The sequence below is a fragment of the Pan troglodytes genome, chromosome 4, assembly GCF_028858775.2.
Source record: "Pan troglodytes isolate AG18354 chromosome 4, NHGRI_mPanTro3-v2.0_pri, whole genome shotgun sequence".
Classification (NCBI taxonomy): domain Eukaryota; kingdom Metazoa; phylum Chordata; class Mammalia; order Primates; family Hominidae; genus Pan; species Pan troglodytes.
Genome location: NC_072402.2, coordinates 139,206,395 through 139,234,394, shown reverse-complemented (window position 1 = coordinate 139,234,394; position 28,000 = coordinate 139,206,395). Strand labels below are relative to the sequence as shown.

Below are 28,000 nucleotides of genomic sequence, written 5' to 3'. Positions count from 1 at the left end.
CAGAAACGTTCAGCTTTTCAGAAGAAACTTTTAATTATTTTTTTGTCGAAGAAAAAAAGCCATATAAATATTAGAGTATAAAACTTGCGTGAGACACAGGAAGAGGGTGGGGTGGGAGCTACGTGACTATGCGAAGAGAAGCGCTTATAGGAGAAGTCAGTACGGGGGAGGGGGTCGCCTTAGCGCGTGGACACAGCACAAAACACAACACGGGCCGCCGCGGGCAGATCAAGGACAGACGGCTGCGCGGAGCCCGCCGCCCGCTGCCCACCCGCCATCACGTAAAAGCACACCGCACTACACTACTGGCTATTCTACACCAGCCGAAAGAGGGAGGGGGCGCTACACTACTGTAAGGGCAGGTCTGGGGTTCTCTGGCAGCCCCGCTGGATGGCCGGGGACCCAGGGGCAGAAGGGGGTGGGAGAAGAAGGTCTATGCACAAGGAGGCACTGGGGAACTTTAACCAGGCTATGGCCACTAGGGGGCGCACTGGGGACCTGGGCAGTGGCCTTCACGGAAGAGAAACGGCACCTGGCAAGGTGAAGGACTGAGGCTTCAGGAGGGCAGGGGCCCTGTTGAAGAAGCCCCATCCTGGGCTGAGACTTTCTGTTCATTTGGTCCCTGCCCTAGCTCCCTGCCTCCCCAACCCAGGGACTAAGAATGGCCTGGCTGGCCCACCCTTCCTGCTGGGGCTCCGCTGACCCTTCCACCAGTGGCACCTCTGGAGTACCCAGCACCCACAGAGGCCCCTCTGACCTCTCAAGGGGACCTGGTCCTAAACCTGCTTCGAGCTTCCTTGGACTGAGATGCCAGTTTAATCCATTGGTCCTGTTAGCTCAGCCCAAAGCTGGCTGCCTGGGCTGAGCCCTATTATGTAGTGGGAAGGGTCCAGCCTAGTTATTGGTTTATGGCTGGAATCTGGAGGATGTTGTCAGTCCCCTGAGGACATACAGAGCCTCCTCCAAGGCCTTGATAACTTGATGTGTCAAGCTTTGTCCATGCCCCCACCATCCACATCCACACACTTCCCTTCTTTATCTTACCACCCCATACTGTCTTGGAACATGCAGTGGAGTCTCTTGTTTGAGGAGGAGGTGGGGGAAGTCACGGCATGCAGTGGAAACGTCAAACAATGAAAAACAAAACAGAAGACTGGTCCCCAGGGCGTTGGGAAGAGGCTTGGTAGCAAAATGCCCTCCCTAAATCCAGCAAGCATCAGTACCATGGGGATGGTGATCATGTCCTCCAAAACTTGAGCATTGATCTTGGGCTCTGGAAGGAGGTGAAGGGGCTGGCACCAAACCATGCTTTGGGGGAAGATTGAGAATCAAAGGAGAGGCCAAGAGGTCATGATGCCCTTCCAACTTTTCAGAACTAGGAGGCTTGTAGGTTACCTGGTACTTCAACACCCCAACCACCTTACTCAGGAAAGAGGAACTGTTGGAGTGGGGTGGGGAGGAGGGAGGCATGGGATGGATGGGCCTGATTGATTTGGAAGATGGAGGAGTTCAGCTGTAACTAAACGGGGTGTGGCAAACGGTTCTTGGTGTCTACACTAACCCCACTACCCCCATGGGTACAGCAATTGATTGGATGGGGGTTCCCAGCAGAACTCCTTTTGCATATTCAACCCCCTGGGGGGGAAGGGGGTAGGTGTTGACTGGGCACTTGTTTCTGTTTCCCAAGGGGAGCATGGCCTTGGCCCCTACCAGTATTCTGGGGGTTAGCCCTGAAACTCTGAGGCCTGGGTACAGGTAAGGAGAAGCTGGGCTGGTTGGGGGGAGGCCGCCCTGTGGCTCTTGGCCTGGCCTCCATTTTACTTCTTCTCCTTCTTGCCCGACTTCTTCTTGTTGCCATTGCCACCTGCTGGGGCCTTGCCATCCCGCTTGCCAGCTGCGTTGGTCAGTGTGGCATTGCTGCCTGGGATGTAGACATTCTGGCGGTAGTCGGGCACGTGCTGCAGGGTGAACTGGGGTCCGTAGCGGGCGCTCAATCCCATGGTGCCGGCACCCCCTCCCAGGGTGGAGCTCCCATCAGCAGCTTCTGCAGAGACAGAGGAAGATCAGGTGGGAGCTAAACTTAGGGTCCTCAACAGTCACTGTCTTATATCCCCAGCAGTTAATGAATGCCTATACAGCACCCTGGGCCTTGACCACGTTGAGCACTGGGAATATAGGGGTCACCAAGGTAGTCTCTCTTCACAAGAGTTGAAGGTAGAGGTTAAGAGGCTCTGGAGTGAGAAAGTCTAGGTTTGATTCCTAGCTCCTTTCCTTACTCACTGTTATCCTGGGCAAGTCTACCTAACCTCCCTATGCCACTTCAGTTTTCTCATCTGCAAAATGGGGATGATAATGGTAACCACCTCTTCGGGTTTTAGTGAATGCTAAATTAGAAAATGTATGTCAGGTACGTAAAATAGTGCCTGGTAGATGTAAGTGCTCAAAACACATTCGCTGGTATTTCTCTCAGGGCTGTGACATGGGCTCTCAGTTCCTTGCCCTGGCTTTCTCAAGGGAGCCTCTGACTCCCCCACTAGACCATGGGCTCCTGGAGGGCAGCAGCCATGAAACCATGGCTTTACATGCCCCTAGCCTTTGCCAAGCAAGGCCTGGCACGGAGTAGAGATTCGGTAGTTCCGTTAGTAATTGTGCGGGGTGGGGGTGAAGAGCGCTCTTCCAAGCCTCCATTTCAAAACAGCATTTTTTTTTTTTTTTTTTTTTTTTAAGATGGAGTCCTGCTCTGTCGCCCAGCCTGGAGTGCAGTGGCGCGATCCTGGCTCACTGCAACCTCTGCCTCCTGGGCTCAAGTGATTCTCCTGCCTCAACCTCCTGAGTAGCTGAGATTACAGGTGCACACCACTAGCCCAGCTAATTTTTGTATTTCAAAACAGCATTTGAGCACCTACTGTGTGCCAGGCACTCTGCTGGATGCTTCACATGCACAATCACTTTTAACCTCTACATAACAGCCCAGCCAGCTATGTGGTATGACCCTCATTTTACAGATGAGGGAACCAAGTGTTAGAAGGACCAAGGCCATACCCAGTAGCATTTGTTAGAGGGGCATTCAGGCCCAAGTGTACCTAAGCGCATGCTGGAAGGGACAGTCAGTCACCATCACCACCAGCAGCTTGGACCTTATCCCTGTTCTGAGTGAATGGGAGGTAGAGAGAAGATGGAGAAGAGCCCTGCTCTATGAAGCTGAGGAGATGATGATCTCGGGGACTAGACATCTCAGGGACACTTTAGGCACAGGCTCAGAGTGTCACAGCTAGGTGACATCAGACAGCACCTCCAGTCCAACGTCCCACTGTACAGAAGAAGAAACTGGGGCCCAGAGAAGTCCACACTCTGGCCCTGGCTCAGCATCACCCAGGAACTTGTTTAGAATGCAGCCTCTCGGAATTGCCAGCTGATTTGTACGCACTGTGAAGGCTGCTGTGAGGACTAAATGAGATGGTGCTTCATCCTGTGCAATACATCATCAACACCGTCACATCCAGCATGCCATCACCTCTACCCCTCACCTGCCCTGACTGGGTCGGGGGTGGGAGAGGAGGAAACAAGAATTTGACTCATTGGGGCTCGCTGCTGGAGGCCCTGAGAGCCTCTGTGGTTAGGAGACAGTTAAAACCTCAGGGATGCCCAGGCCAGCCCAGGCCCAGCTGGCAGTAGAGCTTCTCTCCCAGCCTCCCTCTGCCTCCACCCTGGACCCTGGGAGCGGGTAGAGAGAGTGACTAAAGCCGGAGAGGCTGAGTAATCCTGGGACATCAACCAGGGATTGAGAAATAGAGAGACAGGAAATATTTTCAAGCCGGCATAAGAGGAGGAGGGCACACGGGAGGGGAGAGCCGGGATGCGCCTCGGTTTTTCTCTTCACGCACCAGCGCTCAGGTTTCTACAGCCCCCATTTCATGTCGCAAATCCCCGGAGCTGAGAGCTTTCTGGGGGCGGGGGAGAGGGGTTGAGTGGGAGGGAGCAGCTGCCCACTTCCTCCTCTCCTACCCCAGATGGCCCCCACCCCCAGCCCTTTCATTCCGCTGACATTTCTCTGTTTTCCCTAATTAACTCCAAAAGGAAGCCAGATCCGCCACCGCCCCGCCCCCTCCCCTCCAGCCGTCAGCCTCTTCAGCCTTTCCCAGCCTGGGAATGGAAGGGGTAGGGGAGGGGGGCCCAGATCTGGCTTCAAAGAGCCAGGATTCCAGAGTGATTTAGGGGCTAGAGGGGGGACCTCAGAGGCGCCAGAGAAAGAGCGGGGTGGGGGGTGTAGTCTCCCTGCACACAGAAAAGAATGAGGAGGAACACGGAGAAGCAGGGAGAAGGGAGGCAGAAACAGAATGACAGGAAGGGCCTGACGGAGTAGCTAGAAGCTCGGCCCACCCACGTCCTATGTGCACCCAAGATCTCTGAGTAGCACCCCGAGTGGGTGCAAGTGACAAAGCCATCCCCCGCCCACCTCGTGGGGGGTGCCCTGAGGTTGGGCTGGACCAGGAGGGAGAGAAGATATGGAAATCCAGAATGTAAAAGAAAGAGAATATTTGCTCTGCTCTGCCACTAAGGAACTGTGTGAGCTTGGTCAAGTCTCTGCGTGGCTCAAGCCTGTTTTCCCATCTATAAATCTGAGGGGAAGAAGTTGGATTGCCAGCTTTGACTTTCTGTAGAGTCAGTTCTCCAGTGCCCCTCCCTCTACACCCCACTCCCCCCAAGGCCCACCTTGGTCAAGGACCGGGATTTTCTCTTGGTCCAAGGAGAGGCAGACTTAGGAGAACCTCAAGAAGCTGGACATCTTCTGGCCTGGACGAGGTGGGGGTGATGCCTTCTCTCCTGTGCCAGCCTCTACTCAGGGAAACTCAGCCCCCAGCTCTCTGACCTCCCTCTGTCCTCTTAACCTACCCCATCCCAGGGCCAAGGCAGCAACTCCAGAGTAGCCCAAGGAGGTTGATTAGCTGGAACACAGCTGGCTGAGCTGCAAACCGCAGCCTCCTTGAGAGCATCCCTCCCCGCAGATGTTTATTTTAAAAGCCTCCTCCCAAGTGTCGGTTTTTACTCTCCCTCTTACTTAACCCCTCTCAGCAGCCCCACAGGCCTGGCTGGGCTGGACTTCAGGAACCTCTCTGGTTTCAGGGCTAGGAAGCGGGTGTGAAAGTGAGAGCAGGGCCTGACCCACCACCTCCACCCCCAGGGTCCGTTCCCCAGGGCGCAGGCTTAGAGGAGGGTCAGGCCCTGTGTGGGCCAAAGGTGGGAGGCCTTGACAGGGGAACGAGCTGCATGACTTGCTTGGAGGGTTTGGGGCCATAAATACTGATTTCATTTCTGTTTTTAACATCTGGATTTAGGCTAAAAAGCTGCTTCCTGGCCTCAGGGCCAGGGCGCAAGGCCACAACAGCTAAATATACCTGTTTATTTCCCTCAAGAGGCCAACTTGGCAACTCCTCAGACCCAGCCGCCTGCCACTTTCATACTCAGTCGCTGGCCTCTCTGGAATCATAGCCCCACCAGACCTGGGACAGCTCTGCCTCAGGAAGCCAGCAGTCCCTGCCACCTCTCTCTCTGTCCTTCCGTCAGCTGTAGGCCTGGCCCCACTTAACCTCACAGACATCTGGGGTAGAGTTGCCAGATTTAGTAAATAAAAGTACAGGGCTCCCAGTTAAATTTGAATTTCAGGTAAACAATAAGCATTTTTTTTTTTAGTAGATTATGTCTCATGCAACATTTGAGACTGACTTATGCTGAAATAGTACTTGCTGTTTATCTGACATTCAACTGTAACTGGGCATCCTGTATTTTATCTGGCAACCCTGATCTGGAAGAATAAAGCAGAGCTCGAGGAAGAGGACAGCCTCTCATCCTGCTCAGGTAATAGAGAAGCCGAGGCTGGATCCAAAGGCAGCCATGGTCCCTATAGTAGAAAGAGCATAAACTTAGGAGTTGAGGCAGGTTAGAACCTCAGCTTGGCAGCTCAAAACTGAGGACCCTGGGGCAAGTGCCTTCTCGGTTCTCTCATCTGTCGAATGTGAGAAATCAGACCTGCCTTGCAGAGCTATTGAGAGGATTCATTGACAGGAGGCCCCTAAAGTTTGTTTAGCATGTGCCCAGGTGTGATGACAGTGCTTCTTGTGATTTCACCTGGTTCTCTACCCACCAGTCCTCCAGACGTGCTGGAGGGCAGGGCTATCAGTTCATGATATAGGGCAATGCCTTGATCCTCTGCCAGCCTCCTTATAAGCCCAGGATTTGCTGCTCCAGAAGCTAGTCTTTATTAATAGGCATTATTCTAATTCTGCTTTCTACCCAGTAAAAAACGGGTTTGGGTCAGCAAAGATAATAATATATTGTGCCCTTACTCTCTGCCAATCCTGTGCTGAGGGACTTGCATTTGGCCCTGGTAACACCACAGTGAGATCCATTAATACTGTGCCCATTAATAGTAAGTGAAACCGAGGGGGTTTAATAACTTACCTAAGGACTCATTGCTAAGTGGTGGTGCCAGGTGCCAGGATTTGAATCCAGATTGGCCTGCCTCTAAAGCCTGTGCTTTTTTTTTTTTTTTTTTGAGACAGAGCGAGACTGTTGCCCAGGCTGGAGTGCAGTGGTGCGATTTTCTGCTCACCACAGCCTCCACCTCCCAGGTTCAAGCGATTCTCCTGCCTCAGCCTCCCAAGTAGCTGGGACTACAGGCACGCACCACCATGCCCAGCTAATTTTTGTATTTTTAGTAGAGACAGGGTTTCACTATGTTGGCCAGGCCGGTTTCGAACTCCTGACCTCATGATCCTCCCGCCTCAGCTTCCCAAAGTGCTGGGATTACAGGCGTGAGCCACCACGCCCAGCCTAAGCCTGTGCTCTTAAGGACAAATGATATTCTTCTTCTCTTGCTCTGGGCCCTAGTGACTCTTCAGGGACAACCACCACTAGCCGAATCTCTATTACAAAGGAAGCCCTTAGTCAACCTTATGGGAAAACCAGAATCCTACTCTGGAGTTAGGGGCAGCGAAAGAGGAGCCTCGCATAAAGAAGAGGTGTTCTCTCTGCTGGGGATTTCTACACCCACTTTCATTGCTTGAGGGCTTCCAAGCGCCAGGCCCAGAACTCTATGCTTTGTGGTATCATCTCATTTAATCTCTACAACAACCCTTTGGGGTCCCTGTCCCCACTTTCTAGGCTGAGGAAACTGAGGTTTAGAGAGATTGAGCAAGTTGATCCAAGTCCCAAGGATAGTAGCAGAGCTAGGACCTGAGCTACACTGTCCCATTCCAGAGCTAGACTTGTAACCACTATTCCCTCCATGAGTCTTTTCCTTGTTCGCTCTCCTCCAGGCATCCCAGGACCCCCAACCCCTCTGCTGTTCCTTAGCCACAATTCCAGGCTTTATGTTTGGAATTGTGGGCCCTTTCAGACCTGCCGAAAGATCTGGAGAAACTACACAGGTTTGACATCCAGTCCGTGGGCATGGTGGCTGTGAGACGCACCCCAGAACCCCAGGTCTCCCACTCTTCCATACACACACTGACACCACTTACCACTGGCGGAGGCCAAGATCATGGCTTGCAGCATCTCTGTGTCAAACTGGTTGTTGGGCCAGGTGCCGGTGTCATCGCCATTTTGGGAGCTGGGGAGAAAGTTGGATGGTGAGCACAGACTCCCAGGCCGGCACAAGCTCATGCCCCTCCTGTCCTCTCCCAGGGCTCCCAAACCTAGTACCCTAACCCTACCCCATGCCCAAGACCTGTTTCTCTCAGCAAGGTAGGAGGCATTTCTACAATCCTTCAGAAGCCAGAATCCCACAAGTCAGTCCCTCAAACCAGCTCTTTGCTGTCTCCGATGCTTTTTTCTTTTTGTTTTAGACAGGGTCTTACTCTGTCATCCAGGCTGGAGTGCAGTGGCGTGATCTTGGCTCATTGCAACATCCACCTCCTGGGTTCAAGCGATTCTCCTGCCTCAGTCTCCCAAGTAGCTGGGATGACAGGCACCTGCCACTGTGCCAGGCTAATTTTTGTATTTTTAGTACAGACGGGGTTTCACCATGTTGGCCAGGCTGGTCCGATGCATTGAACATAGTGCATTCCCCCACCCACCATGAGAGAGCCTGGCTTCCTGTCATAGTGAGGGAGATCAGACCTTCTCCAGAGGACTGTGAAGGTGGGAAATGGAAGAGAATGTTCCAGAGCTAGAGAAAAAGTGGGGACCTAGGAGGTACCTAGGGGGAGATGTAGGAGGCCCCAAGAGACCCTGGAGCAGGGAGAAGAAATTTCTAAAATTCAATGGCTTCCTAAGCCCTCAGAGTAAAATCCACGGCCATAGAAGAACCTGCCCCTCCTATTTTACAAGAACCCCCACCCCCGGCCCTCAAACACTCTATCATCAAACCTTTTCCAAGGTGCACTTTCCTATCCCTCAAGTTCCCTCTTGCTGTGAATCCTGGGCAGATGGTGTTCCCTAGAATGCCAGTCCCCCAACATTTGCCATGATGACATGAATAAAATATATCAGAGGAGATCCACTCAGACTGGGCAGGTGCCTCCACTGTACTCCCATCCCAGCGGCTGCCCCACATGGCACTAGTCACACTGCAGCTGTTGTAGTGCCTGTCTGTTCCTCCACCACACTGACTTCTGTGAGGCAGCGACTCCACCTGCTTCCTACTGAAGCACCTAGCACAAAGCCTAGCACTTGGACCTAATTGAGACTTTTAGAAACTCCGAGTGTTGAAAAAACATGAAATGATTCATAATTTAAAAAAATACTAAACCATAAGAAAAACTCTCTGCTTCTTAGAAAGTTCAGCTCTACTTGGAATTTTCCCACAGTGACAATTTTCATGATTTTTTTGAATTTCCAAGGATGAAATTATTTCAATTTGCAGGGGAGTGTTGGCGGCAAACAGCCCTGGCACACACACAGTCTGCCCTTTAGGTAACTGTTTGGCACCATCTGGCTCAGAGAAGTTTTTCAATAAATATTTGTTGCCTAAATGAGTGAGAAGAGACCAGCAGAGACAGTTAAGTGACTGTAAGGTAAGAAGAAGGGTTTGGCACCATGGGAAAGGCTGTAGGGTAGGCCTTGAAGGCATGAAAATGTGTGTGTGTGTGTGTGTGTGTGTGTGTGTGTTGCGTTGTGTGTGTGCATATTTTGTCATGGTGGGTGAGCACAACCAAAAACTGCTTTACAATTTTTCCAAGGTCTGTCCCTGCTTTTGGTTTTGCCCAATCTGGGATTCCCCGTCCCTAAGTAGATGAACTCAGCCTAAGAACAGACACAAGGCTGCCATGTGTGACCTCTATACCATCACAACAAACATAAAGCTAGGGTTGAAGGGGAAAGCAGGAATCTCAATTCTCCTTCCCAAAAGTGGGAAGAGTTGTAATTCCGTTTCCATTGATTCAATAATTATTTCTTTTCTTTTTTTTTTTTTTTTTTTTTGAGCTGGAGTCTCGCTCTGTCACCCAGGCTGGAGTACAGTGGCGCGATCTTGGCTCACTGCAACCTCTGCCTCCCAGGTTCAAGTGATTCTCCTGCCTCAGCCTCTTGAGCAGCTGGGACGACAAGTGCACACATGCCACCATGCCCAGCGAATTTTTGTATTTTTAGTAGAGACGGGGTTTCACCATATTGGCCAGGTTGGTTTCGAACTCCTGACCTCATGATCCACCTGCCTCCGCTTCCCAAAGTGCTGGAATTACAGGCGTGAGCCACCGTGCCCCTCCAACAATTCTTTCTTGAGCAATTACTATGTACCAGACACAGAGCTAGGTACTGGGGTTATGGCTGTGAATATGATAGAAATTGTCCATCTTTACAGTGCTCATGGTGGGCACTGAGAGGCTGATTTTAAATAATTACACAATAGAGTAATTGCAGTTGTGATACTTGCCATGGGCTGTGTCAGGGGCTACCAGAGGGTATGAAGAGAGGCAGGGGCGGGCAGACCACGAGGTCAGGAGATCGAGACGATTCTGACCAACATGGTGAAACCCTGTCTCAACTAAAATAGATATTAAAAAAAAAAAATTAACCGGGCATGGTGGCACACGCCTGTAATCCCAGCTACTTGGGAGGATCAGGCAGGAGAATCGCTTGAACCCAGGAGGTGAAGGTTGCCACTGCACTCCAGCCTGGCAACAGAGCTAGACTCCCTGTCAAAAAAAAAAAAAAAAAAAAAAAGACAGAGAGTCAGGGTTAGGCAGCTCAGCCAGTCCAGGCTTCCCCAAGGAAAAGACAGTGAATTTAAATCTGAAGAAATCATCCAGGTAATTTTCAGAAGAATACCAGCAAATACATGTAGAAGGAATGACAGAACATCACCACTTTGTAATCACTGATGTAAAAACAGATACAGGCAAGGATCATCAGGGAATACTAAAATTGCATGAAGGGTTGCTGCCTATCTCAAAGTATCATCCACAGATTACTTATATTTTCACAAATATTTTAAAATATCTTTATAAAAATATATTTTTATAATGGAGAGATCTGGGACACTGTTTTTACCACACGAACAAACTCAGCATCACTGATAGTGGGACAGGCCGACATTAGATGAGTCCCACTGTGATGCTGCGGGAAGTATTCCTACCAAGGTGTGTAATCTGAATCTAACCATCAGAGAATAGCCAGCAAATCCAGGTTCGGGGACATTTTAAAGGACAACTGGCCTGGACTCTTTAAAAATATCCATGTCATTAAAAAAAATAGAAAGACTGGGAGCTGGCTCCAGATTAAAGGAGAGGAAAGACGTGACAACCAAATGCAATCTATGCTCCTTGATAAAATCCTGGATTAAAAAAAAAGGATAAAAGAACACACAGAACATTTATGAAAATCTGCTGGTGGATTCTATATTATTGTATTAATGTTAAATTCCTCAACTGAATATCTGGGGTCCTTACTTCCAGCCCGACTGAGCTCTGTGGGCCTGGCTGAGGGTGCAGGGTCAAGGCCAGGTGTTCTCAGCCCCAGGTGAAGGGGGCTAATGGGAGTAAAGTAGGGAGAGCAGGCAAGCGGCGGGGGTTGCAGGGAGGAGAGCATGCGGGTTGTCAGGGAGACAACGGGACCAGATGCCAGAGGTTAGGAGGATGACCTGTCACAGGGAGCAGTGGTGTTGAGGGAACAAAGCTGAGTGGAAAAGTGGGGTTGGAACCATGATGATCAGGAGTGTAAGGAGGCGTCCTGGGAAATGGTTGAAGGTTGAGGGCCAAACAGGTGGGTGGGCTGCCAATTATGTGAAGCTGGGTAAGAGATGAGCAGAGGGAGAGAGACCTCTTTTTTAACCATTTACTGAGAGCTTCCTATTCTAAGCTGACTGGGTAATATATTTGTCTTTTTTATCCTCGGAACCACCCTGCAGATAAGTGTTGTGATTATCTATATTTTCCAACAGATGAAAACAGGGCTCAGAGAGGTTGAGAGACTATACCAGAGTCACACAGCTGGAACTGGTAGAGTTGCAACCTGAAAGCCAGCCTAATATGATTCCAGGGCCTATGATCTTATGCACAACAACGTACTGGGCTTCAGCTTGGAGGCCTTGGAGCCCCAGCAGCAGATATGAGGGACTCTTCCAGGATTTGGGGAATAGTGAAAAGTAAAAATGGAAGAAATGGACTACATTTAGTCAACTATTTTCCAAGCAGTGGCCTGTGACAGGACCTAGGATTTAAGAGATGATGAATATGGTTCTTGCCCTATTGAGTTTGGGGTGTGTGTGTGTGTGTGTGTGTGTGTGTGTGTATAAGGGAATATCCCATAGACTGGACTATAATAAAATACTCCCTACATCATGCTCAAAAAACTGAGAAATCTAGGAAGTCACCCTGACAACAGCCTGAATTTAATTGTGTTAAAATGTAAATGAGGCTGGGGATGGTGGCTCCCGCCTGTAATCCCAGCACTTAGGGAGGCTGAGGCAGGCGGATCACGAGGTCAAGAGATTGAGACCATCCTGGTCAACATGGTGAAACCCCGTCTCTACTAAAAATACAAAAATTAGCTGGGCGTGGTGGCGCGTGCCTGTAGTCCCAGCTACTCAGGAGGCTGAGGCAGGAGAATTGCTTGAACCCAGGAGGTGGAGCTTGCAGTGAGCCGAGATGGCGCCACTGCACCCCAGCCTGGAGACAGAGCGAGACTCTGTCTCAAAAAAAAAAATTGTAAATGAATGTGTATGTTTTCTAATGTAGCAAAAGCCCATTAGCATTAGAAAAATAATATGTATATTCATATGAGGACTTATTCTGTAAAATAATATGTATATTCATAAGAGGAGTTACTCTGCAAATGACTTGGGAAGAATTTTGAAAGACATAGGGAAATTCTCATGATACACTGCAAAGAAGAAAAAAGCTATAACTCTGTTGGACAGTATGGCCTCAGTTGCTATTTTTAAAAAACTAGTAGGAAATGTACCGTATGACTGGGAATAACAGTTCTTAATATGTGAATAAAGTGTCACATGAAAGTGTGACAAGTTTGTGAACAACTTATTTAGGTGAATGAGATTTTTTTAAAATGAAGCTTGGCCAGGCGCGGTGGCTCACGCCTGTAATCCCAGCACTTTGGGAGGCCGAGGCGGGCGGATCACGAGGTCAGGAGATCGAGACCATCCTGGCTAACACGGTGAAACCCCCGTCTCTACTAAAAATACAAAATAATTAGCCGGGCGTGGTAGTGGGCGCCCGTAGTCCCAGCTATTCTGGAGGCTGAGGCAGGAGCATGGCGTGAACCTGGGAGGCGGAGCTTGCAGTGAGCCGAGATTGTGCCACTGCAGTTCAGCCTGGGTGACAGAGCAAGGCTACGTATCAATAAATAAATAAATAAATAAATAAATAAATAAATAAATAAAAATAAAAATGAAGCTCATGCATGTTCTTTGATTACACAAAGAAAAGTTTAGAAAGATATATATGAAAAGGTAGGGATTCAACAAATAAATTGCAAAAATGGAAGATGGAGGGGAAGTCTTTTACATTAAAAGAGCGTAAGATACTTAAGAGACACTCACTCAAATATAAAATGTGGACCTTATGAAAGAATCATCTGGCCGGGCAAGGTGGCTCACACCTGTAATCCCAACATTTTGGGAGGCCGAGGAGGGTGGATCACTTGAGGCCAGGAGTTCAAGACCAGCCTGGCCAACATGGCGAAACCCTGTTTGTACTGAAAATACAAAATATTAGCTGTGTGTAGTGGTGCACACCTGTAATCCTAGCTACTTAGGAGGCTGAAGCATGAGAATTGCTTGAACCCGGGAGGTGAAGGCTGCAGTGAGCTGAGATTGTGCCACAGCCTGGGCAAGAAAGTGAGACTCTGTCTCCAAAAAAAAAAAAAAAAAAAAAAAAGTCATCTGTTAAAGATGGTGGAGACCAAGATGAAATTATATGATGTCTGAGATTTGCTTCAAAAGAATCCAAGGACAGGATAAGGGTAGGGATATAGGTGAAACAAGATAAGGCATTAGTTGAAGCTGGATAGTGGTATCATACAGGTTCATGACACCATTCTCTCTACTTTTGTACATATTTGAAATGTTTCATATTAAACTGCAGTTGGTGGTGGTTCTCCCTAGATTGTAAAATGATGGGTGGTTTTCCTTTTAATTTTTTTTCTATTTTTCATGTTTCTATAATGAGCATGTACTATTTTATAAGTGGAAAAAAATTAAGTTGCTATTTGTTTGTTGAATGACTGCCCAAACTGAGAGAGAGCAGGGATACTGTCTCTCAGAGGAGGGATGGTAGTGTGGAGCCATCAGAGAACAGGCTAGGGACCAAATGGAGACTCTTTGTGCAGAGGCTGGGGACAGCTGCAGGGCAGGGCCTGGGTTACAGCCTAAGAAGGGGGAAATGGTTTGCTGGGCTCAGAGCTTGAGACAACAGCTATTGGGATCAGACACCCAAAGGATGACCTGAGAAGGGATAGTGGTGGTGGGGAGGAGAAGCATGTGCCAAGCAGGAACTTCAGAATGTAAGTCTTCTTCATTTTTTCTCCCTTTTTCTTTCTTTCTTTCCTTCCTTCCTTCCTTCTTTCCTTCCTTCCTTCCTTCCCTCCCTCTCTCTCTTTTTCTTTCTTTCTTTCCTGATGGAGTCTCGCTCTGTCACCCAGACTGGAGTGCAGTGGTGTGATCTCAGCTCACTGCAACCTCCGCCTCCTGGGTTCAAGCGATTCCCCTGCCTCAGCCTCCTGAGTAGCTGGGACTACAGGTGTGCACCACCACACCTGGCTAATATTTTGTATTTTTACTAGAGATGGGGTTTCATCATGTTGGCCAGGCTGGTCTCAAACTCCTGACCTCAGGTGATCCACCCACCTCAGCCTCCCAAAGTGCTGGGATTACAGGCGTGAGCCACCACACCTGGCCAGGTCTTCTTCCTTCTGTCTAGGCAGTGTGACCCAGTGCTGACTTGAACTTGAACCGAGTTTACTGAAGAACTCAACACTAGCCCTGCTTTGAAGCTGGTGTGTCTGACCAGACCAGGCTGGAGAGCAGTGGGCAAAATGGTGGGGAGGGAGTGAGGCAGGGCATCAACAGAAGGCTGGAACCAGGGTTAGACTGGATAAAAGGAACCTCTCCTCTTCATCCCCTCACTCCAGTGCCAGCAAAGAGAAAACTCCCTGCCATTCCCTTGATCCCAGGAGGCCTCACCACAAGGCTTTTGCATAGGCTTTTCCCATTTGGAATGCTCTTCCTTCTGTGTAGGCAGTGTGACCCAGAGCTGGCTTGATCTTGAACCAAGTTTACTGAAGAACTCAACACTAGCCCTGCTTTGAAGCTGGTATGCCTGACCATCTGGAATGCTCTTCCTTCTTTTCTTTAGCTGGTTAATTTGTATTTGTCTTTCAGATCTCAGCACAACTTCATTTCCAGGATGTCCTCCTGCTCCCTAAATCAAATCCCTATTATACGCCCACACCACCAGATACAATTCTACCTAGCATTTATGACAGTTTCAGTCTCACATTTATTTTTGTAATTATTTGGTCAATATTTGTCTCCTTCAGTGCACTGTAAACTCCTTGAGGGCAGGGGCCTCCCACATCGAGAACACTGCCTGGCCAACAGAAAGTGCTCACTGACCATTTGTTGAATGAATGAAGGAGAGAAGTTGAAGTTACTGGACTAGATCCTAACGCTTATTTCACTTTGGAGCCGCTGAATCAAAAATGTTTGTTGTGGCCGGGGGCGATCACACCTGTAATTCTAGCACTTTGGGAAGCTGAGGCAGGTGGATCAGTTGAGGTCGGAGAGTTTGAAACCAGCCTGGCCAACGTGGCGAAACCCGTCTCTACTAAAAATACAAAAATGAGCTGGGTGTGGTGGTGCACACCTGCTGTCCCAGCTACTCGGGAGGCTGAGGCAGGAGAATCGCTTGAACCTGGCAGGCAGAGGTTGCAGTGAGCCAAGATCGCACCACTGCACTCCAGCTTGGGCAACAGAGCAAGACTCTGTCTAAAAAAAAAAAAAAAAAGGTTTGTTGCATCCTCCACAAGTTAACTAAGGAAGCAGAGAGAGGAGAGAGAGAGAGGTTCCGCACCTTCTCCTCCATATCTCCAAGAGCTCCCACATGTATTCCAGGCCACTAAGCCTCTCATTTAATGGAATGGGAGTTGAGGCAGGGGTAAGGTGCTCACCCCAGAGGACACATGAGAGGCAGTTGGTGGGGCTTCCAGGTTCAATGGTGAATTCTGCTTCAAAGCCAGTGTATGGCCTGGGGTGGTGGTAGGTAGAGGGAACATAAATGGCCTAGAACTTCTCAATGTCACCTCCTCCTAGAAGCCTTCTCTGATCTTCCCCCCCATTACACTCACATTGTTCTCTGCCTCTCAGAACTTACTGTGATTTGTGGCTAGATTATTTTTTTTTCGTGACCTCAGCTCACTGCAACCTCTGCCTTCCGGGTTCAAGCAGTTCTGCCTCAGCCTCCTAAGTCGCTGGGATTACAGGTGCCTGCCACCACGCCTGGCTAATTTTTGTATTTTTAGTTGAGATGGGGTTTCACCATGTTGGCTGCCAGGCTGGTCTCAAACCCCTGACCTCAAGTGATCTACCCACCTTGGCCTCCCAAAGTGCTGGGATTACAGGCGTGAACCACAGCGCCCAGCCTTTTTTTTTTTTTTTAAGTGTTACTTGTTGCAAATTTTCAGTCTCCTCTGCTGGCCTGGAAGCCTATCAGTTCTGGGATCACATCTACTTGTTCACTCCTATAGCCCAATGTTTAGCACGGGGCCCTGCTCATAGTAGATGCTCGATAAATATTTGTTGAATAAATGAACGAATGAATACATTAATGACTTAATGGATAACTTATGAGAAGGTTGGCAAGGCCAGCAGGGAGAAGGACAACAGCTGGGGTCAAAGGAAGGGCAAGGGCAGCCCAAGCCTTTTGATCTGCTGCTTTTTAGGGGCCTTCTAAGAAGCGCTTTGCGTTCCTAAAATGGGTGACAGGACTGTGCATGCCCAGAAGCTGGAATCTCTGCCATACACCAAGGGCTCCTGGGTCCTTGTGGCAACAAGGGTTTGGTTGGTTGCAGGATGGGGGAAAGATAACTCTTGGAAGCTCAGCATCTGTAGCAACTTGGCAAATGTTGACAGCAAGTACTCAACCATTGAGGAGGTAGGGTAAGGTGGCCCAAGCTCCTGCTTCTCTCCCTGGGCTCTGAGACTCCTCCAGGCTCCTGACTTCTAACTGGGAGGCCTGGCGCAGAGCCTATCCCACTCTGCTCAGACCAACTGAAGGTCTTTCTGCTGAAGTTTCCCTCCCCTTCAGCCCGCAGGGGGTTCCTGTCTCAGCAGGAATTCATACCAGATTGAAATGAGCAGCTGGGGCTGCTTGGATGGGAGGGTGTCTGGTGGAGAGCTGTGATCAAAGGCTCAGTGTGTGAGGGGCAGGGAAGGAAGAGAGCGGGGTGTTGGTGGTGTGATGGGGGTTTTGTGTGCTGGCTTGCCCACAAGCACAAAAAAATGAGAGACAGAGACAGAGGCTCAGAGAAAAAGACAAGATAAAAGAAAAAGAGAGATAAAGAAAGAGTAACAGAGAAAGAGGCAGAAAAAGACAACAGGCACAGAGACCAGAGACAGAGACAAAGAAAGATATACAGAGACAGAGACAAAGAGAGACAAAGAACAGAGAGGAAAGCAGAAATAGTGAGAGACAGAGAAACATAGAGGCTGGGGATAGAAGAACACAAGGCGCTAGGAAACGGTGAAAGGAGAAACAGAAAAGAGGTCCAGGACAAGGACAGGGAGGCAGAGAGAGAGAAGGAGAAAGAGACTAAGGGTCCCGTGTAGTTACTCACTCCACATTTATTGAGCACTTATGCCATGGCAGGCACAGTGGGCGGTACAGATCAATGCAAGTAGACAAATGAAAGGGACTGAGGCTGAGGTGCAGCAATCAAGACGGAAGCTAAGACAGAGATGGAGAAGAGAGGGAGAGGCAGAGATTGCAAAGCGAGATAGAGACTGAGGGAAGGACTGAGAGGTAAGAGAGAGTGGCAAAGACAGAAACTCAAGAAAAAGGGGCAGAGACACGGAGACCCCACAGACAGAGAGCAGGACAAGTAGGGGCAGAGGACAGTGGGAGGAGGGGCCGGAGAGGGGGGCCTGCTCCATGCCCCGCCCAGTCCTTCCTCAGTTCCACCTCCAGCTGTGCTGCCTCCACTCTCCCCAGGCTGCAGTCAGCCTCGGCTCTGGAGGCTCTGGAGGAGGCGCTGAGTGCGGACCGCCTCCTCCGGTCAAATGTTTTTCTGCCTGAGCCCCAGGTCAGAATGGAGCCCAGCTCAACTCAGGGGAGGGGGTTGGCAGTACATGGGCATAGAAAGCCTCGCTTTCACCCAGAGACCAGCTTAAGACCATCCTTTGGTTCCACAGTGCCCTCAGGGGATAGGAAAAGGTGCCGGTCGTGGGGAGGAGGGAAGGGGCAAGCATGTGAATTGAGCTTCCTGAACAGTCAGGGCAGTCGCCTCTTCCTTCCGGGGTCTGTGTGCCAGCCCCCCGCACACCAAGACCTCCCTGGGATCTCAAACTGAGGGACAAGCCATTTGTAGCAAATGCTGGGCCCTCCCCCATCTCCTCCCACGTCATCCCTGAGAAAATGCCGCAGAGAAGAGGGTGGGCTGGAGAATGAGTCACCTACCCGCTGGTGCCGGGTCTCTGGGCCTGAGAGAAACGCCAGTCCGTGTTGGGCGGGGCTTGCTGTGGAGAAAACAGAGGGAAAGGGGCTGAGTACCCGTGAGAAGTTAGAATGTCACCCGAGCCCCTAGGGATGGGCCGGGAGAGAAGGAGGGGAGTGGGCACAGAGAAGAAAACGGACTAAGAGGGGGCAGGGGTGGACTCATCTCCAAAGACAAAATACACCTCAGGTCTCAGAGGTCTGAGGTACCAGAAACCAAGAGATAAATCACATTTCATCTGACCACAGTGAGCAAGCTGAGACTCCTTTCCTAAAGAAATGGCCCCTTCCTCCCTGCCCCCAGAGTCAGAACTCCTGAGCCAAAATTCAAGGACTGAAGGCATCTTCTGTGGAACTGGGGGAAGAGGTGCAGAGAAAGCCCCCCTAAAGTGGCAAAGGAGGCTTTTCAATGAGAATTCTACCAGCCCTAGAATGAATTTATTCAACTCCTCAGCTGGGAACAAAGCATCCTCTGCAGCAAGATGGCTGCTGTTCCTGGTAACCCTTTTGGTGCCAGGTTGTGCAGTGACACATTCACAGGGACATCTTCTCTGGGCCCTTGGCTCGCAAGAATATCTTCCCACAGCTAAATACATTATTAATTTAGGAGTCATGCCAGATTGGGCCTTTGCGGGGCATCCAAGTCCCGGGACACTTCTCACCCCTAGAACTCCGTGCCAGACAATGGTCTGTGACTAAGGAGAAGAGAACAAGGCTGCTCTGTCTGAGACGGAGAAAAATGGAAGGGATGCAGCGGGGAGGGATCCAGCTCCCACAGCCTCCAAGCAGGGCCAACTAAGTCTCCAGGGCTCTCAAGGGGCTGATGTGTAGCCATCTCCCACCTAGCTGAAGGTGTGGGGCTCTGGCCAGCCACTTCATTCCTGAGTCCCTTCTGGTCTTTCCAGGGGATGTGTTATCCCATTGCACACTCTCATGGAGCACTCCTAGAGCCACCTCCTCACTGGTTCTGGGGTGGGCTGGTAATTAATACTCATACTTGCTCCCAGAAGCAGAGAGTGTGAGTATCTCAGATTACTCCAGGGAGAAGGAAGCTCCGGAACTGCCAGTGGCTCACTCAAGGCTCACAGGTGGCAGTGATATGAGCAGAACCCAGAAACCTAGCATTCCAGGTGTATTGGGAGTCACCAGCACCATTCTGGGGCTGCCATGGAGAAGGGCACAGGGATGGCCAGCCCTCAGCCACTGTATTCTTAGACACAGCAGAATCTACATGGAAATGCAGTGATTGTGATAGGAGGAAACGGAGCTGGGGGAACTCAACCTCCAAAAGGATAACTGGCCAAGTTTGCGCTGCGGGGACTGCTCAGAAATGAGGAGCCACAGAAGACTTTCCCCACATGTAAGGTCCTAAAAGGGAAGGAACCCCACCCTTGCCCCATCCCAGCAGAAGCAAAATCCCAGCAGAGGCAACTCCCCTCTCCTGTCCTCAAGCTTTTAAAGTTCCAAGTGCCAAGAAATTAAAAGCACACATTCTGGAGTTAGACAGGGGTTAGAATCTCTCTTACTTGCTCTGTGAACTTGAGCAAGTCACTTGACCTCTGTGAAGCTGTTATAAGAGAGGCATGTTAGTACCTAGCCAACAGCAATGGTGGGAAGAGCAAATGAGATGAGGTTCTCAAAGGAGTTATATAGTAAGTTTCTCTCAATCAGCTATCAAAATCACCTGGGGGTGTTTCAAAATACAGTCCTAGGAGCAGAGTTAGGCATTGATATATTTTGAATAAAAGCTCCTGGAGTTGGGGAGACTTGTGTTTTTTACTATTGTAGTTTCCTCACACATAAGGGCACCCTGGCATCTGGCAGAGCCTATAGCTTTCCATCTGCCAGAGGAGACAGGACTTGTTAGAGTCTCAGATAGTTTGGTCACCTCCAAATCTCTGACCCTAGATCGCTGGGCACATTGTGATCACGACGGCGCCAAAAGCCTGTATCTCTGGGGGTTGAGAGCCAGGGCGCTCCAGGCTTTCACTTCCTGCGGGAGGAAGGGGCCGCTGGTGCCACTGGAGTCCCAGGCCTGCTGTCCTATAGAGGCTCACTCACTCGCCCAACGCCGAGCCCTGCCGCGCCTCGGCCACTGGGCAGCTCTGCCTGTCCGCCTGCTCGAGGCTTCTGGGTTGAGGGGTCGCCGACCCTTGAGACGGAGTCCCGGGACCATCCGGACCTCTGGCCCAAGGATCGTAGAGTCCTGCCCGCCCGGCACTTAGAGCGGCAGTCGCTCCAGCGCTCCTGGCCCCGCGCCTCGCTCAGGCCGCCCCCCAGGCGACCCGGCCCAGCCCGGGGCGCAGGTGGGAGAGGTGAGAGGAGGCTCCGGAGTCCTCGCCTGGTCCTGGGCGGCCGCGATCTGGGACCCTCAGGCGCGCACAATCAGCTACGAGTACTCCTGAGCCCGGCGGAGGGAGCGGCAGAGGGGAGCTGCGAGTGGACCGGGACAGGCCTGTGAATCTGGCCGCGAGCGAGTGGCAGTGAAAGCTGGTATTCGCGTAAGCCCACGTGCGAGGAGTGCGTGCGTGCGTCCGCGCACGTGTTGGCGGGGCGTGGCGAGCCCGTGCAACTTGTGTGGGCCGTGGGGGTGGCCTGCAGGGAGGACACGCATGAGCCCCGCGCGCACACCTAAGTCCCGCAGACAGGTGCGGTTGGGTGATGCGGGGATAGGGAGGGTAACAGTGAAGTCACAGATGCTGGGAGCTGGGGAGAAATCGAAGAGGAAACCTACAGACCGGCGAAGCGTGCCGGAGCCGGCGCCTAGGAGGCTGGCTGCAGGGGTGGATCTGTGACTGCCTCCTCCCGGGACCCCCGACACCCGCGGAAATCGCCCGAAATTCACCGGAAGCTCGAAGGGGGCCCCGGCCTTTTTTGAGTGTAGGGGTGGGGGTCGGTCCCACCTCCCCTCGCCCACAGTCGCCACCACCCCCGGTGCTCGGAGCCCCATCCCTTAATCGGCCTCTCTGGTTCCGCGCAAACGGTCCAATGATCCCGAGAATCGGGTGGAGCGCAGCCAGCGACCAAGCCGGCCGGAGAGGAGTGGATGCAAGTTCAATCCCTTATGAGGACGGGCGGCTTCTCCAGTGCCGCCCCCTGGGGTCGCCCAGGGCGGCGCCGAGCCCCTCACCTGGCTCCGCTCCCGCAGCGTATTAGAGCGGGACCGGATGGCGTCAGGCTCCAGCGCCAGAGCTGTGGGCTGCTGAACGCTGAGGGGTCTTAGAAAAGTGAAGTCACTGCCGTCCGAGGCCGGTGAAAAGCACGTCCTGTAGCAGTGGCTCTGCGAGTCTGTGGGCCGCAGCGTCACCTCCATGTACTTGAGCGTGCCGTCCGAGCTCACCTGCAGGTTGGGGCTGGACTGCTTATAGAAGTCCGGGGAGGGTGAGTCCTGGCGCCTGCAGCACTGCCCTCCACCCCCGTCCCCGTCTGCGTTTCCCTGAAGGCACTTAGCTGACAGAAAGGTGAAGGTGACTAGGGATAAGAGACTGACGGTCGCTAGAGCCACAATGAGGTAAAGAGTAAGGTCTGAACGCTCAGGAGGGTGTATGAGGAAGTCACTGGATTTGGGCATTTCCTCAGGGTCCTCATCCTCCAGAACCAGCAGCACTGTGGCTGTGGAGGAGAGTGAAGGGTCACCATTGTCCCTCACCAGGACCACCACCTGCTGGGTGTCAGAGTCATCCTCCAGTAAGGCCCGGGCTGTGCGCACCTCACCAGTGTGTGTAGACACGAGGAACAGTCCTGGGGCTGTGGACTGTGGCAACAGTGAGTAGGAGAGCCACGCATTGTGGCCTGCATCAGCATCCACGGCTGTCACCTTGGTGACCAAGGAGCCAGGAGGAGCAGAGCGAGGGAGACGCTGGGGGGCTGAGTGTTCCCAGCCTGGCCGTGGGTGCAGCACAGCTGGGGCATTATCATTCTCGTCCAGGACAAACACATGCAGAGATGTGTTGGCATGCAATGGGGGAGAGCCGGAGTCTCGAACCCCTACCACAATCTGCAGCATCTGCAGCAATTCATAGTCAAAGGTACGCTGGGCAAAGACCCGTCCATCCTCTGGGTTGACATACACAAAGGAGGAGGCTGGGGCTCCCTGAACCTGATTTCCTACAACGGAGTAGGTGAGGCGGGCATTATCCCCAGTGTCTGGATCTGAGGCAGCCACAGTGCAAAGAAGGGAGCCCGGAGGCCGGTTTTCTAGGATGTAAGCAGTGTAAAGCTGCTGGTTGAAGCGGGGTGCATTGTCATTGACATCTGAAATGTTGAGCCTGATGGTGAGATGTTTGTGTAGGGAAGGTGAACCAGCATCGCTGGCCAGCAGCTCAATGATATAGTGGGATGTGGCCTCCCGGTCCAAAGGCTGGCTGGTTAGCAGCGAGTAGTGGTTCTCAGAAGGCTTAATCTGAAATGGCAGGTCCGGAGAGATATCAAGGCTCACTTCACCATTTCTACCTGAGTCCCGGTCTCGCACATTAAACAACCCCACTACTGTGCCCACTGGTGTGCTCTCTAGGACAGGGTTGGCCAAAGAGGCCAATAGCACCTCTGGGGCATTGTCATTGACATCCCCCACCTCCACTTGAATCACACAGTGGCCCTCCATGGCAGGCTGTCCCTGGTCACGGGCTCTTGCATGAATTTCATAGAAACGTGACTCCTCAAAGTCTATGGGACCCAACACATGGATTGCCCCACTGCTAGGGTCTAGGCCAAAGAGGTTCCGCACTGCCTCAGATGTGTGGTCTCCAAAAGAATAGTCTAGTTGGCCGTTGGTGCCCTCGTCTGGATCAGTGGCATTGAGGCGGAGCAGCAGAGTACCAATGGGTGCATTCTCTGGGATTCCCACACGTAGAACTGAGGATTGGAAGGTTGGAGCATTATCATTGATGTCCAGCACGATGACAGAGATAAGGGTGGTCCCTGAGCGGGCTGGGGTCCCCCCATCCACAGCAGTAAGCACCAGCTGATGTCTTGCCTGGGCTTCACGATCCAGCTGCTGCTCTAGCACCAGCTCTGGGAATGGCTTCCCATCTTTTAGGGTCTTCACATTCAGAGAGAAGTGGCTGTTGGGGCTTAGAGTGTAAAAGCTCACAGTATTGGTGCCCACATCCGGATCCTGGGCACTGTCCAGTGGGAATCGTGCCCCAGATGCCGCTGATTCTGAGATGCGCATCTCTCGCTCAGGGGTGGCAAAGCTAGGAGAGTTGTCATTGAGATCCAGGATCTCTACCTCTACACGGATTAGCTCCAGGGGGTGTTCAGTCACCACCTGCACTGGCAGCAGGCAGCTGGTGCTGGCTCCACATAGGCTTTCTCGGTCAATCTTTTGATTCACTGCCAGGGCACCACTCATCAAGCTCAGGGAAAAATAGCGCCCATTCTCCTCAGAGCCCAATTGCAGCCGCCGGCTCAACAGATCTGTCATCTTTAAGCCCAGATCCTGAGCAACATTCCCCACCAGCGTCCCCGGCTCAGACTCCTCCACCACTGAGTAACGAAGCTGCCCAGACACCCAGCCCCAGCAGCACAAGGACAACATGCACAGCACTTGCCATTTCCCAGCGAGCTGTGGGAGTGTCTTGGGCCCCATGACCCAGAAGTCCCTTTGTGGAGAGTAAGTCTGTGCTGTCCTGTCTCCAAGGTAGACCCAGGGCTTGGAATGCAGCAGCTGAAGTCTCTTATGTCTCCTTCCAGCCTCTTAAAAACTGCTCGGAGGTTTGCCTGCTTGCAGCAGTTCTTCTTAGTCACCGAGTGGCGGGGGTGGGCAGGGGGGAGGGGAGCTGAATTTGAGTGGAGCCAGGGAGCTGGAGGAGGAGAGGCGGGCTGGAAGAGCAGATCTCCCACCTCAGCTCTGAGTCTGATTGGCCAAAAAGTCTGTGTGCTCTCAACCAATTATGGAGTCTCCTCAATCCTGGAAACCTTGGGAACACAGGCTGCAAATCTGTGTCACAGAAGCTTCCTACCTCCCCACTCACTTCGTGCTGCAGGTTGATTCAGCCCCCTTGGCAGCAAAGTTTGACAGCTCAGATGGTACTCAACAGGGAAGACAAAGTGATACAAAACTCCTCAGCGTTCTGTCCCAGCAACTTCCTGCATGACTTCAGAAGCTTCCACCACTTTGCTTGAACCAGCAAAATCTTGTCCTTCTGGGAGAGGCAAAGCCCATGTATTCCCCCACCCTCCCCCATCCTGCTGAATGCTGCTAAGGTGAGAGAAAAGATTAGTAAGAACCTTGTAAAGTCTTGTCCTGACTCTCCAGCAATGCTTTGCGGAAATCTCAATGTCAGCTGACATGGGACTTAGCTTTTCTGACACCCCAGACCCCAAATGTGGAATGAGTGTTACAGTTTTTGGGTAGGGGAACATTTCTGGGGCTGAATCAGGTCACCCAGGAGGGTGGTCAGAGGCCAAGCATGGATGGCTTGGCTTCTAGGTTTCATGGTTTCACCAAATTCAGGAGAACTCAACTTAAAGATGCACAGGGTGGCTGTTTCTATGAATCAGCCAACTGTAAACCAGTTTTCTGACATAAGTGATTTCACTTACTGTTTTTTCCAAAGGTGATGACCAACCTGCCCCAACCTTCCAATTTACCGCATCTAGTTCAAATCCCCAGTAGGGACTTGATATGAGTCCTAAGACCCAGACCAAAAGATCTATGCTACCACTCTGATGCATGCCTCTCTATTCCTTTAGTTCTCTCCTCTTTCTGCTGTCTCTATGTTTCAAATAGAGAGGTCCCTTCACAGTGTACTAGATACTGGGAGACAAAGATTTTATTTCCCCTCAATCCCTTGGGAAATGGTAACCTAGAGTTAAGGTACTTCAGAATCTGATCCCCTCTTTCAGGAAGAGTAGAGAAAACAGCCACCTTTGTCCAAGTGACTGCCTGGTGCACTGTACCCTGTGCACTGTAGCCTCCTGTGCTCCCACATTCCATCATCATGCTTCCACAACAGCCTGGCTCTTGATCACCAATTACTTTCATTTCTTACTCAGATATAGGCATGACCCGCCCCCAATGCTAAATTGTGACAACTCTGGTTAATTCACGAAACAGTTACAAAGCACAGCGTCTACCACATAGTTACCTCTTACAAAAATGGTGACATCACTATGGGCACTTACTGAGAGGCCAGTACTGTCTAGGACATGGCCTAGCCATATGCCTGGATCAGAATAACCCTCAAGCATTCGTTGAGCCTGCAAAGGTCTCACCTCTAGCCCATAGAGAAGATCAGAGGGTGGGCAGCTTGGGCGAACAGGCTCCCCTGCCATAGGTGCACTGGGTGACTTCACCATCATGAAGCTATCACTCCGAGTGGGTGCAGAAGCCAAGGGTGTACAGCCGTGAGAGTGGCCTCCCACATCAACAAACTTGATAGGGTCATCTGACCCTAGCTGGATTCGGAGGATCCCATTGGAAGGGGGAAGCCCCTCCCTCCTTCGAGATCTGGTGAGACAGGCACAGGTGCCAGCAGGAAAGCATGTCACTCCACAGGCTGCCCCACGAAGACACTTAGAGAGTAGTGCCACGAATGAGCCAAAGGAGACAAAGCAAATTGCCACTAGGGACACAGCCAAGTAGAGGGTTAGACGAGATTCTCCTTCCCTTGGAGCTGAAGATTCTCGAAGATCTGGGACAACTGGATGAGTGTCTTCCTCTAAGGACACTAAGAGAGTAACAGAGGTAGAGAGTGGTGGACTACCACTATCCTTTACCACAATGACCAGCTTCTGTGGTGGGAGGTCAGCTGGGATGGGAACAGCCGTCCGCACCTCCCCAGCATATCGAGAGACGGCAAACAGGCTGGGATCTGGGGCCTCCAGGAGCTGATAGGAAACCCAAGCATTGTAACCTGAATCCAAGTCCACAGCAGTCACCTTTGTGATTAGGTGGCCAGCACCAACTGATGGAGGCAGTGCTTGGGGACATAAGGAACCAGGCCGGGCCCGAGGACGGAGCACAGCTGGGGCATTGTCATTGAGGTCCAGCACAAATAGACGAACTGTTACAGTGCTGCTAAGGGGTGGGTTGCCCCGATCCCGGGCCTGCACCTCAAACTGCAGTGTCTGGGTTTGCTCATAGTCAAAGGATCGAGTAGCATGAACAGCTCCTGTCTGGGGGTTCAGAGAGATGAAAGAGGAAGCTGATACATCTCGATTCCTGGGCTCCAGGAGTGAGTAGGAGATAAGCGCATTCAAGCCAGAGTCTGGGTCAGAGGCTGCAAGGGAGCAAAGCAGGTCCCCTGGGCGATTGTTCTCAGGAACAAACACCTCATGTGACCTCTGAAAGAAAGAGGGTGGATTATCATTCACATCTGAAATATTGAGGAAAATAGTTCTGTGGGTACTGAGAGGAGGGTTCCCAGCATCAGAAGCAGTGACCATGATGTCATAGCTAGATTTGGCCTCTCGATCCAAGGGTCCAGCAGTCACCAGGGAGAACTGGTTCCTGAAGGCAGACTTGAGGGCAAATGGCAAGTGGTCGGGAATGCGGAGGCTCACATCTCCGTTTGACCCTGAGTCTGGATCCTGCACACTGATAAGTGCCACCACAGTGCCAGGTTCTGCACTCTCGGGGAGGGTTCCAAGCTCTGAGGTCACTGTGATGTAAGGGGCATTGTCATTTACGTCCAGCAGATCCACTCGAAGGCTGCAATGTTGCTCCATGGCTGGAGAACCCCCATCGCGAGCCCGCACATCAAATTCATAGTAATTCTCACTCTCAAAGTCTAGGGGCCCCAAAAGAGTAAGCTTTCCAGTAGTGGGGTGCAGGCTAAAGAGGTTTCTTACACGATCAGGGGTATGACCACTGAAATAAAAGGTGACGTTACCACTGGGACCCAGGTCCGGGTCTGAGGCATTGAGCTGGATGAGCACCATGCCCGCTGGTGCGCTCTCCAACACACTAATCCTGTAGCTGGATTGCTGGAAGGCTGGGGCGTTGTCGTTTACGTCCAGCACGGATACCCGGAGCTCTGCGGTGCCAGATCTCGGCGGGTTCCCTCCATCGACAGCAGTCAGCACCAGGCGGTAGTCCGATTGCTTCTCTCGATCCAAAGGCTTCTCCAGGAGCAGCTCTGGGACCAGGCTGCCGTCGCTGCGCTTCTTCACATCCAGTGCAAAGTGTTCATTGGAGCTCAGCCTATAGCTGCTAATTGAATTGCTCCCCACATCTGCATCCTGAGCCTTTTCCAACGGGAAACGCTGTCCTGGAGGAGCTGCCTCCCCAATTTCCAAGTCCAGCTGCTGCCGCGGAAAACGGGGGGCGTGATCATTCACATCTACGATCTCTACCTCTGCTCGGTACATTTCCAAAGGACCTTCGGTGACAAACTCCAGGGGCACGATGCAGCTGGCACTGAGCCCACACAGTGCCTCTCGGTCGATTGGGTTCTTGATGAGCAGGGCTCCGCTGTCCAAATCCACACGGAAGTGTCTTTGGTTCACCTCTCCAGCGACCTGCAGCCTGCGAGCTGACAGACTGTCCGTATCCAGCAGGAAATCTTGAGCGACATTCCCTACAAAAGTCCCTTCCTGTGACTCCTCTGGGACCGGGTAGCGGATCTGCCCACAAACGTAACCCAGGTGGTAAAAGAGGAACAAAAGGGTAGCCCACCGCCAGATTTCTGTCCAGCTTCTCACCTTGCGGAGCATTGCTGCCGCCCGCTAATTCTCTACTTGCTCCTGAGACGCGGATGAAGCCGACCCGCCCCAAACAGCCACAGCAGCTGGAGACACCTATCTCCCTTTCCCCGCGCCAGCTCTGGCGCGGTTCGGCCGGCGCCGCAAGGGTTACGCGCCGTTTTTGCTGGTGGCGGGGTAGATTTGTCTGC

General features: G+C 51.7%; 20 protein-coding genes across 20 annotated transcripts in view; all 20 read right to left on the bottom strand.

The window, feature by feature from the left end:
* Positions 1-8: 8 nt before the first annotated feature.
* PCDHGC5 (protocadherin gamma subfamily C, 5) lies at positions 9-23,977 on the bottom strand. Its single transcript, NM_001082558.3, is given in 4 exon segments — positions 9-2,044; positions 7,521-7,609; positions 18,126-18,184; positions 21,292-23,977. Coding segments are annotated over 4 exon segments (2,835 nt in total). The 5' UTR covers positions 23,752-23,977; the 3' UTR covers positions 9-1,817.
* PCDHGC4 (protocadherin gamma subfamily C, 4) lies at positions 9-27,998 on the bottom strand. The gene is given in 4 exon segments (NM_001082554.3): positions 9-2,044; positions 7,521-7,609; positions 18,126-18,184; positions 25,380-27,998. Coding segments are annotated over 4 exon segments (2,817 nt in total). The 5' UTR covers positions 27,822-27,998; the 3' UTR covers positions 9-1,817.
* The window catches only part of PCDHGA2 (protocadherin gamma subfamily A, 2), a 173,709-nt gene continuing 145,717 nt past the window's right edge, over positions 9-28,000 (bottom strand). Inside the window, 3 exon segments of the mRNA NM_001082568.3 lie at positions 9-2,044; positions 7,521-7,609; positions 18,126-18,184. Of these exon segments, the coding sequence (NP_001076037.1) occupies positions 1,818-2,044; positions 7,521-7,609; positions 18,126-18,184 (375 nt within the window). The 3' untranslated portion in view covers positions 9-1,817.
* The window catches only part of PCDHGB1 (protocadherin gamma subfamily B, 1), a 162,383-nt gene continuing 134,391 nt past the window's right edge, over positions 9-28,000 (bottom strand). The window contains 3 exon segments of the mRNA NM_001082569.2: positions 9-2,044; positions 7,521-7,609; positions 18,126-18,184. Coding sequence (NP_001076038.1) covers positions 1,818-2,044; positions 7,521-7,609; positions 18,126-18,184 — 375 coding nt within the window. The 3' untranslated portion in view covers positions 9-1,817.
* Positions 9-28,000, bottom strand: part of PCDHGA4 (protocadherin gamma subfamily A, 4) — a 157,524-nt gene continuing 129,532 nt past the window's right edge. The window contains 3 exon segments of the mRNA NM_001082560.2: positions 9-2,044; positions 7,521-7,609; positions 18,126-18,184. Coding sequence (NP_001076029.1) covers positions 1,818-2,044; positions 7,521-7,609; positions 18,126-18,184 — 375 coding nt within the window. The 3' untranslated portion in view covers positions 9-1,817.
* Positions 9-28,000, bottom strand: part of PCDHGB2 (protocadherin gamma subfamily B, 2) — a 153,234-nt gene continuing 125,242 nt past the window's right edge. Inside the window, 3 exon segments of the mRNA NM_001082562.2 lie at positions 9-2,044; positions 7,521-7,609; positions 18,126-18,184. Of these exon segments, the coding sequence (NP_001076031.2) occupies positions 1,818-2,044; positions 7,521-7,609; positions 18,126-18,184 (375 nt within the window). The 3' untranslated portion in view covers positions 9-1,817.
* The window catches only part of PCDHGA5 (protocadherin gamma subfamily A, 5), a 148,403-nt gene continuing 120,411 nt past the window's right edge, over positions 9-28,000 (bottom strand). The window contains 3 exon segments of the mRNA NM_001082563.3: positions 9-2,044; positions 7,521-7,609; positions 18,126-18,184. Coding sequence (NP_001076032.1) covers positions 1,818-2,044; positions 7,521-7,609; positions 18,126-18,184 — 375 coding nt within the window. The 3' untranslated portion in view covers positions 9-1,817.
* The window catches only part of PCDHGA6 (protocadherin gamma subfamily A, 6), a 138,664-nt gene continuing 110,672 nt past the window's right edge, over positions 9-28,000 (bottom strand). The window contains 3 exon segments of the mRNA NM_001082564.2: positions 9-2,044; positions 7,521-7,609; positions 18,126-18,184. Coding sequence (NP_001076033.2) covers positions 1,818-2,044; positions 7,521-7,609; positions 18,126-18,184 — 375 coding nt within the window. The 3' untranslated portion in view covers positions 9-1,817.
* The window catches only part of PCDHGA7 (protocadherin gamma subfamily A, 7), a 130,203-nt gene continuing 102,211 nt past the window's right edge, over positions 9-28,000 (bottom strand). Inside the window, 3 exon segments of the mRNA NM_001082556.3 lie at positions 9-2,044; positions 7,521-7,609; positions 18,126-18,184. Of these exon segments, the coding sequence (NP_001076025.1) occupies positions 1,818-2,044; positions 7,521-7,609; positions 18,126-18,184 (375 nt within the window). The 3' untranslated portion in view covers positions 9-1,817.
* PCDHGB4 (protocadherin gamma subfamily B, 4) overlaps positions 9-28,000 on the bottom strand; it is a 125,188-nt gene continuing 97,196 nt past the window's right edge. Inside the window, 3 exon segments of the mRNA NM_001082561.3 lie at positions 9-2,044; positions 7,521-7,609; positions 18,126-18,184. Coding sequence (NP_001076030.1) covers positions 1,818-2,044; positions 7,521-7,609; positions 18,126-18,184 — 375 coding nt within the window. The 3' untranslated portion in view covers positions 9-1,817.
* Positions 9-28,000, bottom strand: part of PCDHGB5 (protocadherin gamma subfamily B, 5) — a 114,961-nt gene continuing 86,969 nt past the window's right edge. Inside the window, 3 exon segments of the mRNA NM_001082565.3 lie at positions 9-2,044; positions 7,521-7,609; positions 18,126-18,184. Coding sequence (NP_001076034.1) covers positions 1,818-2,044; positions 7,521-7,609; positions 18,126-18,184 — 375 coding nt within the window. The 3' untranslated portion in view covers positions 9-1,817.
* PCDHGA9 (protocadherin gamma subfamily A, 9) overlaps positions 9-28,000 on the bottom strand; it is a 110,090-nt gene continuing 82,098 nt past the window's right edge. The window contains 3 exon segments of the mRNA NM_001082557.3: positions 9-2,044; positions 7,521-7,609; positions 18,126-18,184. Coding sequence (NP_001076026.1) covers positions 1,818-2,044; positions 7,521-7,609; positions 18,126-18,184 — 375 coding nt within the window. The 3' untranslated portion in view covers positions 9-1,817.
* The window catches only part of PCDHGB6 (protocadherin gamma subfamily B, 6), a 104,896-nt gene continuing 76,904 nt past the window's right edge, over positions 9-28,000 (bottom strand). Inside the window, 3 exon segments of the mRNA NM_001082566.3 lie at positions 9-2,044; positions 7,521-7,609; positions 18,126-18,184. Of these exon segments, the coding sequence (NP_001076035.1) occupies positions 1,818-2,044; positions 7,521-7,609; positions 18,126-18,184 (375 nt within the window). The 3' untranslated portion in view covers positions 9-1,817.
* PCDHGB7 (protocadherin gamma subfamily B, 7) overlaps positions 9-28,000 on the bottom strand; it is a 95,258-nt gene continuing 67,266 nt past the window's right edge. The window contains 3 exon segments of the mRNA NM_001082570.3: positions 9-2,044; positions 7,521-7,609; positions 18,126-18,184. Coding sequence (NP_001076039.1) covers positions 1,818-2,044; positions 7,521-7,609; positions 18,126-18,184 — 375 coding nt within the window. The 3' untranslated portion in view covers positions 9-1,817.
* Positions 9-28,000, bottom strand: part of PCDHGA11 (protocadherin gamma subfamily A, 11) — a 91,931-nt gene continuing 63,939 nt past the window's right edge. The window contains 3 exon segments of the mRNA NM_001082559.3: positions 9-2,044; positions 7,521-7,609; positions 18,126-18,184. Coding sequence (NP_001076028.1) covers positions 1,818-2,044; positions 7,521-7,609; positions 18,126-18,184 — 375 coding nt within the window. The 3' untranslated portion in view covers positions 9-1,817.
* PCDHGA12 (protocadherin gamma subfamily A, 12) overlaps positions 9-28,000 on the bottom strand; it is an 82,322-nt gene continuing 54,330 nt past the window's right edge. The window contains 3 exon segments of the mRNA NM_001082567.3: positions 9-2,044; positions 7,521-7,609; positions 18,126-18,184. Of these exon segments, the coding sequence (NP_001076036.2) occupies positions 1,818-2,044; positions 7,521-7,609; positions 18,126-18,184 (375 nt within the window). The 3' untranslated portion in view covers positions 9-1,817.
* The window catches only part of PCDHGC3 (protocadherin gamma subfamily C, 3), a 37,037-nt gene continuing 9,045 nt past the window's right edge, over positions 9-28,000 (bottom strand). Inside the window, 3 exon segments of the mRNA NM_001082571.3 lie at positions 9-2,044; positions 7,521-7,609; positions 18,126-18,184. Coding sequence (NP_001076040.1) covers positions 1,818-2,044; positions 7,521-7,609; positions 18,126-18,184 — 375 coding nt within the window. The 3' untranslated portion in view covers positions 9-1,817.
* Positions 11-28,000, bottom strand: part of PCDHGA3 (protocadherin gamma subfamily A, 3) — a 168,420-nt gene continuing 140,430 nt past the window's right edge. Inside the window, 3 exon segments of the mRNA NM_001082544.3 lie at positions 11-2,044; positions 7,521-7,609; positions 18,126-18,184. Of these exon segments, the coding sequence (NP_001076013.2) occupies positions 1,818-2,044; positions 7,521-7,609; positions 18,126-18,184 (375 nt within the window). The 3' untranslated portion in view covers positions 11-1,817.
* PCDHGA8 (protocadherin gamma subfamily A, 8) overlaps positions 11-28,000 on the bottom strand; it is a 120,969-nt gene continuing 92,979 nt past the window's right edge. The window contains 3 exon segments of the mRNA NM_001031620.4: positions 11-2,044; positions 7,521-7,609; positions 18,126-18,184. Coding sequence (NP_001026791.2) covers positions 1,818-2,044; positions 7,521-7,609; positions 18,126-18,184 — 375 coding nt within the window. The 3' untranslated portion in view covers positions 11-1,817.
* PCDHGA1 (protocadherin gamma subfamily A, 1) overlaps positions 12-28,000 on the bottom strand; it is a 181,896-nt gene continuing 153,907 nt past the window's right edge. Inside the window, 3 exon segments of the mRNA NM_001082555.3 lie at positions 12-2,044; positions 7,521-7,609; positions 18,126-18,184. Coding sequence (NP_001076024.3) covers positions 1,818-2,044; positions 7,521-7,609; positions 18,126-18,184 — 375 coding nt within the window. The 3' untranslated portion in view covers positions 12-1,817.